This window comes from Pituophis catenifer, unplaced genomic scaffold (genome assembly GCF_029215685.1).
Source record: "Pituophis catenifer annectens isolate HBS135680 unplaced genomic scaffold, rPitCat1.0.hap2 SCAF_1, whole genome shotgun sequence".
In the NCBI taxonomy this organism is placed as follows: domain Eukaryota; kingdom Metazoa; phylum Chordata; class Lepidosauria; order Squamata; family Colubridae; genus Pituophis; species Pituophis catenifer.
This window is the reverse complement of record NW_027256881.1, coordinates 273,009,635-273,024,902: the sequence shown is the minus strand read 5'-3', so window position 1 is coordinate 273,024,902 and position 15,268 is coordinate 273,009,635. Positions and strand designations below refer to the sequence as shown.

Here is a 15,268-nt window from a genome sequence, read left to right as displayed (position 1 = left end):
CTGCATCTTAATGAAATATTTCCAAATAAATGCAAAGATGCGATATCTTGCGAGGAAGGGACAATAGAAAATCAAAACATTAACAAAAATAAGAACAAAACCAAAACTTGGACAAATAGTCAGCATAAAATAAAGACAGACACATTAACAAAAAAGGAAGCTAGATATTTGCATGACAACCATAGCAAACCTGAAAGAGCTATTAGAAACAATAGAAATCAAATACCAAGTAAATACAAAGATTACATAATGCATATGAATGGAGAACAAATAACACCTAATACATATGAGGAAGTGTTAAAACTCCCTCGTGAAGAAAGAGAAAAATGGGAACTAGCTATGAAAAAAGAGATGGAAAGTTTGCAAGGATTAAATGTATTCACTCCTGCGATCGCACCTAAGGATAAAACAATTATAGGTACCAGGTGGATTTATAAAATTAAGAACCTAGAAGGAGGCAATACTTTATACAAGGCTAGACTAGTTGCACAAGGTTATGCACAAAAATATCCAGAAGACTATACTGACACATACTCCCCCACGGTGAGGACAGAGAGTGTTAAAACAGCTCTAGTAGTAGCATCTGCACTCAATCTGGACGTATTTCAATATGACATACAGACTGCGTATTTACACGCAAAACTAGATAAGGAAATATATGTAAGAGCACCACATAGTCAATACACTAATAAGAATGAAATTTGGTTATTAAACAAGAGTCTATACGGATTAAAGCAATCTGGCAAGAGATGGTACGATTGCTTGGTAAAAGTACTAAAGACCATGGATTTCAACGCTACCACTGCTGATAACTGTTTCTTTGTAAAAAAGAGTGATGATCACATTGAATTTGTATTAATTTATGTGGATGATATTTTATATATAGGAAAACACAAAGAGAGCAGAGAAATCTTTGTAAATAAGTTAAACGAACATTTCTCGTTGAAATCTCTAGGTAAAGTGAATAAATACCTTGGTGTACAAATTAACAAAACTAGAAGGGGATTCAAACTTACTCAGAAAGATAAGATCATTGAACTTCTAAACAAATGTAATTTAAACAATGCCAAAACCTGTGACACTCCTATGCAAACTGATTTCCTTAGAAACACTGATGAGTCTTCCCCTGAATTTAAAGATAATACATTTTACAGATCAGTTATAGGCTCACTCCTTTATATATCTAATTGGACCAGACCAGATATTGCATTACCTCTCAATTTATTGTCAAGATATGTTAGCAAACCAACCATGTATCATTGGGAAGCTGTCAAAAGAATTCTAAGATATCTGAAAAGTACATTAGATTTTTGTTTAGTATTAGAACCTAATAATGACAAAGAACCAAAAATTACCTGTTATGCAGATGCAGATTGGGCTGGTGATACATCATGCAGAAAGAGTACTTCTGGTTATATTTTTCTATTGAATGATTGTCCAGTTTACTGGTACACTGGTAAACAAGAACTGGTAGCCACTTCAACCACAGAAGCGGAATATGTTTGTTTATCCAAAGCTGCAAATAACCTTGTATGGTTCAATGACTTGATCTCAGATGTTTGGAAAAAACCTGCATTACCTTTTGTTGTGCATGAAGATAATAAAGCAGCCATTGAAATATCCAGATCCGATGCCATTGGACAAAGGTCCAGGCATATTGATATAAAATTTAAGCACGTGAGACAATTATCTCAAGATGGATTCATCAAAGCAATACATTGTGATACTTCTGAACAATTAGCTGACATATTAACGAAGCCTTTACCTTCTAAACAGCACAAATATTTAACTTCTAAATTGTATGTATTATATTGTCCTGAATCTGAATGCAATTGGTGTTGTATAGCGAACTGGCATTTAGAGGGGGATTTGTCAGATGTAAATGCCTTATTCTCTATTGTGTAAATAATGTATATATGGGACATCAGGGGTTAACTTATTCTTTGGATTTTAATGTATTCATAATTTACCACTCCCATTCCTGGCTCCACCCCTTGTATATATAAGGAGCCACCCTCACCATTTTCTTTGCTTCTATCTTGAATATTCAGCGAATATAGAATGCCTATTATTATTAAAGAGAAATATATTTAAATCTCTAATTCTTATTATCTTTATTGAGTCTGATCCTGAAAATATTGCAACAGAGAAGTATATACTGGTATAGGCTTTCACAATTGGCACCAATGAAGCAGTGATGAATGGCCATGGTCTAGTTTTCTAAACCATGGCTACTGAGCCCGAAAGCTCATCACTGCTTAGTTGAGAAGTATGTTTGTTGAAATGAAATAAAGGAAGAGATGAGGAATTGACATCAAACCTAAGTCTACCCCTTTTTAGATCTCTGGACCGAACTTCAACAACTTTATTTGAAAACTCCAGAGCACCCAAATTCAGCTTGGACAGTCCGCCCTCCCTGCTGCTCTTTTAATGTATCTCAAAATCAATTGGGTTAATCCTTGAAAATTGTATTGCATATAAAAATTGTAGCACATATGAAAAACGTAATTGTGCATTGCCCAGACTTGCTCTCTGATATGAACTGCCTCCAAATTTGATATAAAATAAATAAAATAAAATCAGTTGCATCCTAATTGTAGACACTTAGGAGGGAGGGAAGATTTGTCCAGCAAACAGGCAGAAAACAAGTGGTGAAATGCAGCCAGTTCTATCCGACTCGGGCAAACCGATAGCGCCAGTGGTGGGAGGCTCCCCCCACCCGCCTGGATGTCATCACGTCCCATTTTTTATACTCTGCGCATGCACAGAAGGTCCTGTGCATGCACAGGGGTGTCGCTAGCGAGCAAAGCTAGTGCACGTGTGCTCCCATTTGCAAACTGGTAGTGAAGGTAAGTGGATTTCACCCCTGCAGAAAACCAATTATTTTTCTAGTTGTGGGGCAGTGACATAAGTTTACGTTCTTGATTTGATTGTCTTATTGGACTCCTCTTCTTTAGAGGTTAATTTAGATTGCTTCCTTACATTGCAATGGGTTAAATCAGCCAGGCTGTGTCAGAGGCTCTCCTATTCATTCTGCAGAACAGAATTGTGGCATCTGCTCCGCAGACTTGCTCTCAGCTCAGCACTGCATTTCCTCAAATACCTGATCATTCTGAAATGGAAAATTAGATCTGGGTTCCCTCTCAAATCAACCTACTGAGAGGTCCAAGGTCAGCGTCATTCCTCTGAAAAGCTTAACCTGTGCATATGAAAGCGGCTTTGATATTTGGGTTTTTACACATATTGCCGGCACAAGCCTTCCCGTCAAAAGTTGCTGTTAAGGTTTCTCCTCGCCTTTGGGCATGCCTGGCTAGCCTAGAACAATTCTGCAGCACACATCATGCATATTCAGGAGGACCTTCGGGAATGGTTTACACTGACAGGGAGAAATGTGTTTGCCATCTATGGAGATGGGCACATCTGCATAGCATATGTTCTGCTCCCCACTGAGAGCACCCTCTCTACCTGTTACCCACTCCTTTTCACATCAGTCAGGGTCAGCATCCTGGACTCTGCATCTGCAGATCAAAGATACACGGGCTTGGCCAAGCCTGCAAGTGGCTGCCAGCTGGACTGTTTACAGGAGGGGTCATTGTCAATGTACGGTGAAGGCAAGGCAGTCTAGCTAGGGTGATAGATACTTTCAGCCTTATTGCTTAAGCTGTCTTTTTTTTTCTTCCCTTCATAAGTGTATGTTCCTGCGTCATCATCATTGATGTAGCCCATTCTTCCCTCCCACCAGCATGCTCCCTGTTTGATCTTGTAGTCTCTCGGAGTTCCTGTCTAACTGGTAGGGAATCATCATTTCTGGTATAAAGTACAGGCCAGGCCAAAATAATTGCCATAACTCAAAACGCTACAGCTGCCAGACAGTCGTTACAAATGCAGTCCTAGCCATTACATACAAATGAGTGATGCTGCTTGGATAAGCAACAAACTATCTCATCTCCCCGTCTGGGGAGGTCAATGAGATGCTTCTTGCCAACTTCAAGCAAGCAGAAGGAAATCTCTTCTCCCAGATCAAAGTGAGACACTGGCAAGAATGAATCCAGCAGTTTAAAAGGGAAGTCAGACTCTAAAAATAGGAGAAGGGATGACAGAAAAGGGAATTGATATTCTCCCCTATTGTAGAATAGAATAGAATAGAATTCTTTATTGGCCAAGTGTGATTGGACACACAAGGAATTTGTCTTGGTGCATACGCTCTCGGAGTACATAAAAGAAAAAAATACATTCATCAAGAATCATAAGGTATCAGTTATCAGTTCTAAAAAGGGATTGGGGCAAGAAGAATATGCAAAACGGCAAAATAGGAATAACAAGAAAATAATACATGGCAACATGTCCCAAAGGGGCTTTTTCAAGAGGCAACTGAACTTTCTGTTTTTTCTTTGAAGATGTTTTGCTTCTCATCCAAGAAGCTTCTTCAGCTCTTCCCCACCATCCAGTCAGAGCTGAAGAAGCTTCTTGGATGAGAAGCGAAACATTTTCAAAGAAAAAACAGAAAGTTCAGTTGCCTCTTGAAAAAGCACCTTTGGGACAACCATGACCTGGATGACTGAGAATCTCCATAGACACATGGCAACATGGGAAAATATTCACTGAAAGAACCAGGTCAGTTCACATACCTTTATACATCTGTGTTACATAATTGTTTTACGTTTCATGGGTGTTTATTCATCTCTTGAGTTCTATTAAGGGAACTAATGAGGAACAAACACATGTAGAGCAGACTAGAATCTAGAAATTTTACTTGTGCAAAGAAATGCCCAGATCTTTATTTCCTTATTGTTATGATTTATTATAATTACTGTCTTTTAAGTTATTACCATCACATTATATCAGGAGCCTCCAAACCTGGCAACTTTAAGACTTGTGGGCTTTAACTTCCAGAATTCTCCAGCCAGCATTACTTTTAAAAATAAGAATTCTAATAGTATTTTAAGCGCTGTATCATCCAAACTGAAATTAATCTTTTTTAATAGCTGACTTGCAGCAAAGGATACAAATTATGACAATTGATTAGAATCCTGATTCAACTCTTACTTTAGATTCTTTTTTTATTATTGATAATTTAGCTTTATTATAATGTATTATGACAATTCAATGTTTCTGGGCTTAGAATTTTAAACCTTAAAAACTTTTTACTGTATGGGGATATAGGAGCAGTTATAGAGCTAGATATGATGAAATTAGCTGTAGTTTTCTCTGTTATGACATTGATGATAGCTACCAATTTATATAGTTTGAAAAAGCTGTTTATTATTATTGCCTAAATTATGGGCAGCATATGTTAAATGTCAGTTGCTGGAGAGCAACATTAGGTGAAGAATGTTACTTTCTTGTTCATATGATAAATGTCTTATATGTGAAATAGAATTCTAGCTTAAATAAACATTTGGTCTTATCCAGCTCTCAACAGTAAATCACATATATAATACTTAAAAAGTGAGCTATAGTCTACAACTATTCAACTTTTGGGGGATACACCCCCAAAATTTGTTCTGTTGGAGTGTACATATTATTTGAGTTTTACAATTGGCATTCTGGTCATGTTTGGATTTGGGGTTTCCCCCCCCCCCCTGCATGAAATAGTAATAGCACCATTGTTACTATTAATTTTCCTTATCATGTGTCTGTATGAGCAGGAGAAATGAGAGATATATTGTGTTTTTATGAGTGCTGTCACTCATAAAAACACAATATAAATGACATCATGGGAAAGGAAGGATACGATATGATGGCATCAGCTGGTGGAAGGTGGGAGCTGCATGTTACGATAGGCAAGGAGAGAGCAAAAGAACATTTTAGTTATCGTAATCAAATTCAAGTCTTCAAAACAATGTGAATTGTAATTTAAAGTACTGAAGAAAAGAGCAGAGATTATTGTAGAACTGCCAACTGTACACATTAAGAAATTCTGGAGAACGGCTAGATCTCAGAAGACTGAAGGAAAGGAAAGACTGAATCTGTTTTCAAAAAAAGGACTCTGTGAAGTACAGCTCTTTTAACTTGATGTCTATACTGCGCAAAGTCCTCAAGCAGATAATAATTAAATAATATATTTGTAAGCACTTGGATAGGAATGCAACAGTTCACAAGACCCATAATGGGCTTGTCACAAACAAGCCAGGCCACATTAGTTTTAATTTCTTTTTTGACAGAGCTGTTCGCATAATGGATCAGGGGAATATCATGGACATAATATATTCAGACTTCAGCAAAGCATTCAACAAAGTATTTCATGATGTGGTACCGATCATTGCATATCATACTGAGGAGGGAATGGATTTGTTCTCTGTGGCCTCAGAGGACAGAATCTGAACAAGTGTGTTGAAACAACTGGAAAATAGTTTCAGGCTTGATATTAGAAGGAATTTCTTGATGGTTCAAACTATCAATTAGTGGGGAAAAATTGCCTCATGAAGTGAGGCAATTCATTTCATTTGTCTGAAATGCTTCAAAGGATCCCGTGCTGAGCAAGGAGTATGATTAGATGACCTCTTCCACTTCTAGATTTCAGGAGCAGCATTTTCCTTCAAATTATTATTATTATATGGGTAATCTACAATTAAATTAATTGTTCCCCTTATATACTCTACCTTCATCTTTGTTGTTTTCAAGAGTTTTCCATAATTAATTAATTAATTTCCTTAGTTTAATTAATTAAAGAGAACAGTTAAAACTTGGACCACATGTTTTCTGAATAGTTTTTATCCAAGAGCTATAATTGCACTCAACAATGAACTAAAGGGCCACCATCAGTGAGCTGTTGGACAGTATTACTTGGTCTGTTGTGTGGGGTGGGGAATTTGTGGTGGGTGGGAGTGTGTTTGGGGATTGTTATATGTGTTGGACCTGGTCTTTGGGTATTAAATGAATTTCGTTGTATGGGTATACTGTGTATACACGTACAATGGCAATAAAGTTATTACTATTATTCTTATGATTATAATGATGATGATGATGATGATTAATTGACTTTGTTCAGCAAAGATTCTTGGCTTTTCTTAATGTAATCATTCAAACCATTCTTTTTTTCCTACCACATCAGTAGAAGTCCTCTATCCCTTAAGCTCTGGGCAAACATAGCCAATCTATATGATTTTTGGTTGCAAAGCATAGTGTCTGTTCATTTGGATTTTAAGTTATTATTATTATATCTGTTCACAACAATGTGAAATCACAGCTGCCAGTTCTTTAGCTGGTGTGGCTTTCATATGCATCATGTTCTTCCCAAGAATCTAGAATGTCACAATGTATCAGTTTAATATATGTGTGGATCCCAATAATGTGATCTTTGCAATTGACACATGGGAATTTTGTCAATGAGCAGATTTTCTAAGAGGTTGCCAAGATTTTTTGACATTGCACCCTATGTGGGACCCACTGGGACCAAGATAGTCACTGTATGCCATAATCTTTCCATTTCAATTTTCAGATCTTTTTTTTTTTTAAATGTTCCATTTGTAAGTCATGGCCAGGTTTTATTTTTATGACACCTTCCCCTCAATCTTTTGTAGAAATTGACTATGTAATGTGTTTCCTTCCCAGCATTCTGTTCATGCTTTTATTACATTATTTCAATATTCACTTTTTGTTTCCTATACATTGTTAAGTTCCAGTTTTTAACTTGCAGCAATGTTTGTTCTTGGTTTTTATATAATCAGGCTAATGCATGCTTTTCTTCTTTGACAGCTTATTTGACCTGAAGTAAACCTCTGCCTCCATTTTATTATTATGTATTCGAATTGGTGCTGACTCCTGGTCATTGTCTGGATTAGTCCCTGGCTGTTTTCTTGGGAAGCTTTTTCAGAAGGGGCTTGCCATTGCTTCCTTCTTAGGGCAGGACTAGTACTTACAGACTCACAGTTTCTAGCCTGATGCCTGAATCACTACAGCAAATTGGGTCTCTTCAAATTATTAACTACCAGTAGCTAAACAAAATATTTAAGGAGGTGCTTCATAGCATGATTGATGAATTTCTCTTCAAATAGTTAAAGTAGCCTCATCATTGGAAGACTTGAAACAACTGCAGCTTGCTGTTGCAATTCACAGCTTATCCCCATATTTATTTATTTATTTATTTATTTATTTATTTATTTATTTATTTATTTATTTATTTATTTATTTATTTAGCTTATATGCCGCCCTATCTCACAATGGACTCAGGGCGGCTCACAACAATAAAACACAAGCCACAATAAAAATAAAGACTAAAATCTAAAAAATTTAAAATTAACCCATTAAAACCCTTAAAACCCCATCATCAGACCAGGTCAAGCATGTAGAAACAGCTATTTTGCTTTACTTTCTGCAAAGGATGGTTGCTTTAATAATTCAAGGAGAGGTGATTGATTTGTGCTTGTATGCATTGTAAAGCACCCCTTTTAAATATTCTACACTGTCTATCTGTCTGTACTATTTAAACCTTCTGAATGAACTGTCTATAGAAAAATGGCACTTATTGCTTCTTCTCTGATGTGGATTTCTTGGTGCTGATCTCCTCAGGTTTGGTTTCAGAACCGAAGAGCAAAATGGAGAAAACGGGAACGATTTGGTCAAATGCAACAGGTTCGCACACATTTCTCCACTGCCTATGAGTTGCCTTTGTTAACCCGAGCAGAGAATTATGCCCAGGTAAGTGCTTTTCATCAACACACCTGTCGTGAACCTCTGATAGTTTTATCAGAGGCTCTGTTGTAAACCAAATGAGGTTTTGCTAGGTGAAATGAAAGTTTAAGGTTCAAGAAATGAACACTTTAACCTTTTCCATTTTAACAGTAATTTGTTTATTTATTATTTATTACATTTGTTTGCCACCCATCTCACCACAAGGACAGTACTCCACAGTAATGGAGAAATGCCGAGGTGATCTGGAGAATATGTAAACCATCTGGAGTTCTTAGCCAATTGATTGATTGATTATGAGCCATCAAGCTGGTGTCAACTCTTAGCAATCATATAGATAGATTTTTTTCCCATAATACCCTAGTCCTTCAGACCTTCCAACAATGCACCCATTGCCACTGCAACTGAGTGCATCCATCTTGCTATTAGTTATCCTCTTATTTTCTTTCCTTTCATTTTCCCTTCAATAGAATCTGCTTCAAATAACTAAACCTTGTCATAATATGTCCAAAATATGATAATTTGATTCTGGTCTTTTGTGCCTTGAATGATAAGAGCCATTGTTGCATAGTGCTTAGAATGAGGTATTGCAGGCTAACTTTGCTGACTGTCAGCAGTTTGATTCAGACTGGCTCAAGGTTGACTCAACCTTCCATCCTTCTGAAGCCGGAAAATGAGCACCTGGATTGTTGGGGGAAATATGCTGGCTCTGTAAAGTGTTTAGAGAGTGCCGTAAAGCACTATGAAGAGGTATATAAGTCTAAGTGCTATTGCTATAACACTTGGTTGATTTGTTATATGATCCATTTGTTTGTTTTCTTGTCTGCCTAAATCCATAACTTTGACAGAATTCAATCATATGATCCAATTATACCATTTATCTTATCATGTAACCATTAGCACATCTTGATGAATTACTTAAGCAAAGAAAAAAAGGCAGACTGTACCATGAAAATACATCATGGTATATCTACAAGCACCATACACTCTCTATTTTCTGGCTGCCAATATTGTGTCCCAGTTTTGTGGAAGGTAGGGTGAAGAGTCTTTCTTAGAAGCTTACCACAGAGTCTATAATGGCAATGTCCATAATATGGCATAAATCCTTCAGTAGCAATCCTTCTGCTATGTGGGGCCTGGAACATTCATTGGAATGTTTAGCAACACCAGAAGTTCTTTGCAGATAAATTAACTTTAATACTCTCTGAATACAGATTCCGAACTTTTTAAAAGTAGTACAGACCTGTCAGTTTAGCAATCTTTGACTTCAAAAGAGTTATTTAAGGCAGGTCATTATACATGAAAGACCTTTAGTTCTCAGACAGAGAATACTTTAGGTAACATTTTTGGGTAGCTTTTCCCCTCTTCTGTCTCTTTCATATCTTGGTTTTATCTAATACTTAAGCTCCTTACATAGGACAGAATGTCTATAAATAAAATAAAATTGGATAGGTTTTGTTCTCAACTATTTTTTAAAACAGCATATTTTAATAAAGACAACGGAAAGCTGGAGTTCCATTATTTTTTTCCCCCATGACGATTCTAACTAAGATTGCATCCAAATTATAATCATAATTTCTCCCCCCCCCAAAAAAAAGCTGGTCTCTCTACAAATTTCACAAATGCTTTCTTTCAATTCCCAGAGTTTAAACTCACAAATACAGTATGTATTTCCTAATAGCCCACACAATGTCCCTCCTCACCTCCAAGCCAAAAGCCCTTAACTTTTTAAACTTTTCCTTAATAAATTAAACTTAATATTCTGATCCTTTTAGTTGTTGTTTTTTTTCGAAATCTTCTCAAGCTGTGTAATATTATCCTGTTTGAGATGAAAACAGCTAAAGTTATACTTATGGTTATCATATTTCCTGGAAAAAAAATAAATGGTAAACTTAAAAAGTGGGGGGGATGAAAAAGGATGAAAAACATGTTTATGTTAAATTTTGCTTTACAAACGAAAAAGACCAAAAAAACCCACCCTATTCAAAAAGCATATTCCAATAAAAAATATCTAAAAAGCATAAGAATCTCTGGAATTATAAGAAGCAGGTGTTAAGAAAGATTTCTGCAATCAGACTATGCATTAAGTGGTACAATTTGCAATGGTAAAAATTAAATGACCAAAAATAAAAGCCAGAACTGAGTTTTTGAAAAATAAAGCTGAATGACAGCTTTCTGATATAAAGGACATATGGTCACTATAGTTCTACTTCATATTGTAAAAGAATCGAATGTGTGTATATATGTGTATATGTATGTGCATATGTATGTGTATATGTGAATATATATGTGTGTGTGTGTATATATTTATATAAACACACACACACACACACACACACACACACATCAGGATTCTTGCCATTTTATGGATCGTATTTTGATCACCTTTGAGTTTTACCCTATTGCTCTCACAATAGCTACCACTTATCTGTAGCCTGCCAGAAGGAAAGGTCAGAGCAGAGCCAAGGCAAATGATGATGAAAGGCTGAGAAAGGCAGGCCTGTTAGAAAACTGTGTTTTCCTACTTTCCATCTGGATCCTCTCCTCTTGCTTGCTTTCATCTTATGCTCTTCTCATCTTCACACCTCCTTCTCTGCCTTTCCTTCCTCCCTTTGGTTATGCCTGAATCTGGACTTCCCCAATCCTTAGTTACTGTAAGAAAATTTCCCTTTCATATTCTTTTTTTAAAAAAAAGGTGTAGTAGGGGCAAAGGAGTGCTGGAGTAGGAATTTCATGATAATTTCTAAAGGATCGCTTAGCCTTTGCTATTCTTTTGCAGCAAAAACAACAAAGAGTTTTGTGACCTGGCCTGTATATGCATAAGTGCGTAAGATATTGTGGATCATATTCCACTTCCTCAGATTGATGGCGGGGCAGGAAGAACAGAAGGAAAAGAAATAAGAATGATGAACTCTAACCTCCCCAAACAACACTTGTATGCATTTATAAATACAGTACTCTTTTGTCAAAAATATACTCCATGCTTCTAGAAAGGTGAAATCTCAAATCTCTTCTTCCATAAGCCCTCAAGGTCATCATACGCTGTCTCTATCCATACTCTAACCACCCAGAGTCAGTTAGGTGAGATGGGTGGTGAAAAAAGTGTAATAAATAGAATAAATAAATAAAATAAAATTTCCTTCTTGTTTTGGAGATAGCAGCTCAGTGGTTTTCACTGCCACTACTTACAGTATCTTCCACCACGGAGTGTCTCACCAGGTGCCTCCTCCTAACCTTGGTTTATGAGAAAGGTAGATCTTTCAAGTAATAAAATGGTAAAATTTGAGTTTGGGTGGAGGATGAGGAAATGGCCCTCCCTTCCTTGGGAAACAAGCCACTTTTAGAAGAGAGAAATGAAATCAGGCTTTATTGTAAAAAAAAAAAAAAAAAAAATTATTTAAAAATAAATTTAAATAATAGTTTAAAATATGAAATCTCCCCTTTAATTTTAAATACTCACAAGGCACACATCCAATAGCGAAGGAGATGAAGTACAGCACTGTTCAGGTTGTAGGAAAACAGCAGGTTGATATAAAAAGGAAAAAAACCACAAAAGTGTACTGCATCCAGCAGATCATAAGAAACAACTGGTCCGCTGCAAATAGGATTTCTCTGTCCAAAGTCTCAGCAAAGAGATTGGAAGATTCCATTCACTTATTTATTTCCAAATGTGTATGGCTGCCTAATTCTATGACAACTCTGGGTGGCATGAACTATTAAAACATCCTGAAATAATAAAGAACAGAAAGAAGAGCCAAACGCCCAGGAAGAGTAAAACAAACACACCCCTCAATCAAAAACATACCACAAGGGACATATTATTGTTTCTGTGTTGTTTTTATCATCATCATTACAAGAAAGATTTTAAAGGTGTTTTTTTTTTTAAAAAAAAAAATACATTTTCTGGAACATACCTGAAATATAATTCAGAACAGAATCCCTTACTTTGTACAGAAACGTAAAAGCAGAGAAAACTGGTTTAGCCCAAGTGCAATCAAACAGAAATGAAAGACATATTGCATTTCTCTAGTCATTGACCTATTTCTTCCAACTGAAATGAAAGAATCCTGTTTCCTTCCCATATTTCTCTTTTTCCTGAAAATTCCAGACTTGGCACCATGTTTTCCCCGCTTCCGTTCCCATCTTCTCCTTCAGTTTCCTCCATAGGAAACCTTTGTTTTTCAAAAGATTCACATTTTCTATGCTTGGAATTAGGGAGGAACTGGGGTATCTTTCTGGGTCTACCTGGAGAAAAAAAGTATTCTTATGAAAGTATTTATTTATTTATTTATTTATTTATTTATTTATTTATTTATTTCAATTTGTATACCGCCCTTCTCCTAGTGGACTCAGGGCGGTGAACAGCCAGAACTAAAACACATGCCGATACAAACTTTAAAATGGTTAAAAGAATTACATAACTGGCCCAATTTAAAACAATTCAATTAAAACCCCATGACAATTTAAAACTAAAAAACTAAAAAGACTAAAAAAGGGGGGGGGTTTCACGCCAGCCCTGCTTGATGGAAAAGAATAGTTTTCAGGGCACGGCGAAAGACCCGGAGATCCGATATCCTTCGTATCTCCGGGGGCAAATCGTTCCAGAGGGCAGGAGCTGCCACAGAGAAGGCCCTCCACCTGGGGGTCGCCAGCCGACATTGCCTGGCTGACGGCACCCTGAGGAGTCCCTCTCTGTGGGCGCGTACTGGTTGGTGGGAGGCTATCGGCGGCAGTATGTACTTTGTGTCTGAGCAAATGGCAACACATGGCTTTGGAACACAGTGATGGTCATAAATGCAAGGACTGGTCCCATAGCTGTTTTTTTTTTTTTTACACCATCATAAATTTGGATAGTCACGAAATAAGGCAGTCTGAAAGTGAGGACTATTTCACACAAGATCCTCCCAACCATGCTATGGCATTGACTAATCCACATTTGGTCATTTACATATTTCTGAACAAGTGGAAAATCCCAACAACATCCCGTTTACCTTTGCATGGATATCTAATAGTAGCATTTCTATAGCAACCCACTCTAGCGCTTGTCCTGCTATCTATGGCAGCTTTTTCACAGTGAACTTTGTTGTGCACCCAAACTGCACATTTGCATCTGGGTAAGCATAGTGGTGTTTGCTTATTTGGTTGGTGATGTTGCAACCTAAACTACAATGAGGTTTGTTTGGCTAAGCGTCTTTATTAGGACTAAATTTCCCCATGACAAGCAATAGCACTTAGACTTAGATACCGCTTTACAGCATTCTCTGAGTGGTTTACAAATGTCAGCAAATTTCCCCCAACAATCTGGGTCCTCATTTTACCGACCTTGGAAGAATGAAAGGTTGAGCCCGTCAGGCTCAAACTCCAGGCTGTGGGCAGAGTCAGCCTGCAATATTGAACCACTGTACCACCACAGCAATTGTATCCACCCATTTCCTTTAAGTTCCATCTCTTATACTTCCAGCACTAAAAAAAAAAAAATACTTACATGCTTCTTTTATTCATCATCATCATCATTTTAGCCATTGTCTCTCCACTGCAGGATGAAGGTCTCTTCCGCATGTTTCCAACTCAGATGGTTCTGAGCTTTCTTTTGCCAGTTGGGCCTGCTATACTTGCTTCTTTTATTCTATACAGGGTTAGCTTGACTGGAAAAAAAAGAGATACCGTGTTTCCCTGAAAATAAGACCCTCTCTTATATTTTTTTTGAACCCTGAAATAAGCGCTTGGCCTTACTGCAATGAGCACAAAAGCCCGATTGGGCTTATTATCAAGGGATGTCTTATTTTGGGGAAAACATGGTATATTATGCACAATCTGTCCACACCTTTAGAAAAGTCCTGCTTTTGAATTTTTCAGCATGGAATGAGCCAAGGTGAACTAATTTTACTTTCCTTTTTTCTTTCTTTCGTTCCTTTCCTCCCTCATCTACCCCCACCCCCCGCATCTCAGATACAGAATCCTTCCTGGATCGGCAACAATGGTGCCGCCTCCCCTGTGCCTGCCTGCGTAGTGCCCTGTGACTCGGTGCCTTCCTGCATGTCTCCCCATGCTCATCCCCACACCACCGGAGGAGTCTCTGAATTCCTGAGTGTCTCCGGTCCGGGCAGCCACGTGGGGCAAACGCACATGGGCAGCCTCTTTGGCAGCGCTGGCATCAGCCCCAGCATCAATGGCTATGAGTTGAATGGCGAGCCGGACCGCAAGTCTTCCAGCATTGCAGCCCTGCGGATGAAAGCCAAGGAGCACAGTGCTGCCATATCGTGGGCAACATGACAGGGCTGCTGCTTTTGCCCTCAAGAAACGGACAGCTCAAGCAGGACAGATGATCCAAATCCTCCGCTCTTGGACTGGGGGCAGTGTGCGCCCTCCTCAGAGGTCTGAATGCAGCACTTTTCGCTTCCTTAGGGAGAATGGCATGGTGCCGATTGCCGTATTTGGAGTGTTTTAAGCATGTAGGCCTTCCCCCCCCTCCCTTCCCAGGAAAGGAATGTGGAAGTCAAGAGGGGATATTTCTCCTGCATCAGACAAACTTGAGTTTTCTATTCCCCTTATGCTGTTGTTCTCCTGATTGCCAGTTTGCCGTTGTTCTTGCTCTATCTAGCACGAAAGCTGCCTCCCACCAAGGCTTCCATCATGC

The 15,268-nt window shown here is 37.9% G+C and overlaps 1 protein-coding gene across 1 annotated transcript in view; it reads left to right on the top strand.

Annotated features, from left to right (window-relative positions):
* The window catches only part of ALX4 (ALX homeobox 4), a 78,317-nt gene extending 63,413 nt beyond the window's left edge, over positions 1-14,904 (top strand). The window contains exons 3-4 of the mRNA XM_070931220.1: positions 8,512-8,640; positions 14,581-14,904. Coding sequence (XP_070787321.1) covers positions 8,512-8,640; positions 14,581-14,904 — 453 coding nt within the window. The remainder of the gene's footprint in view (positions 1-8,511; positions 8,641-14,580) is intronic.
* The last annotated feature ends 364 nt before the right edge of the window (positions 14,905-15,268 follow it).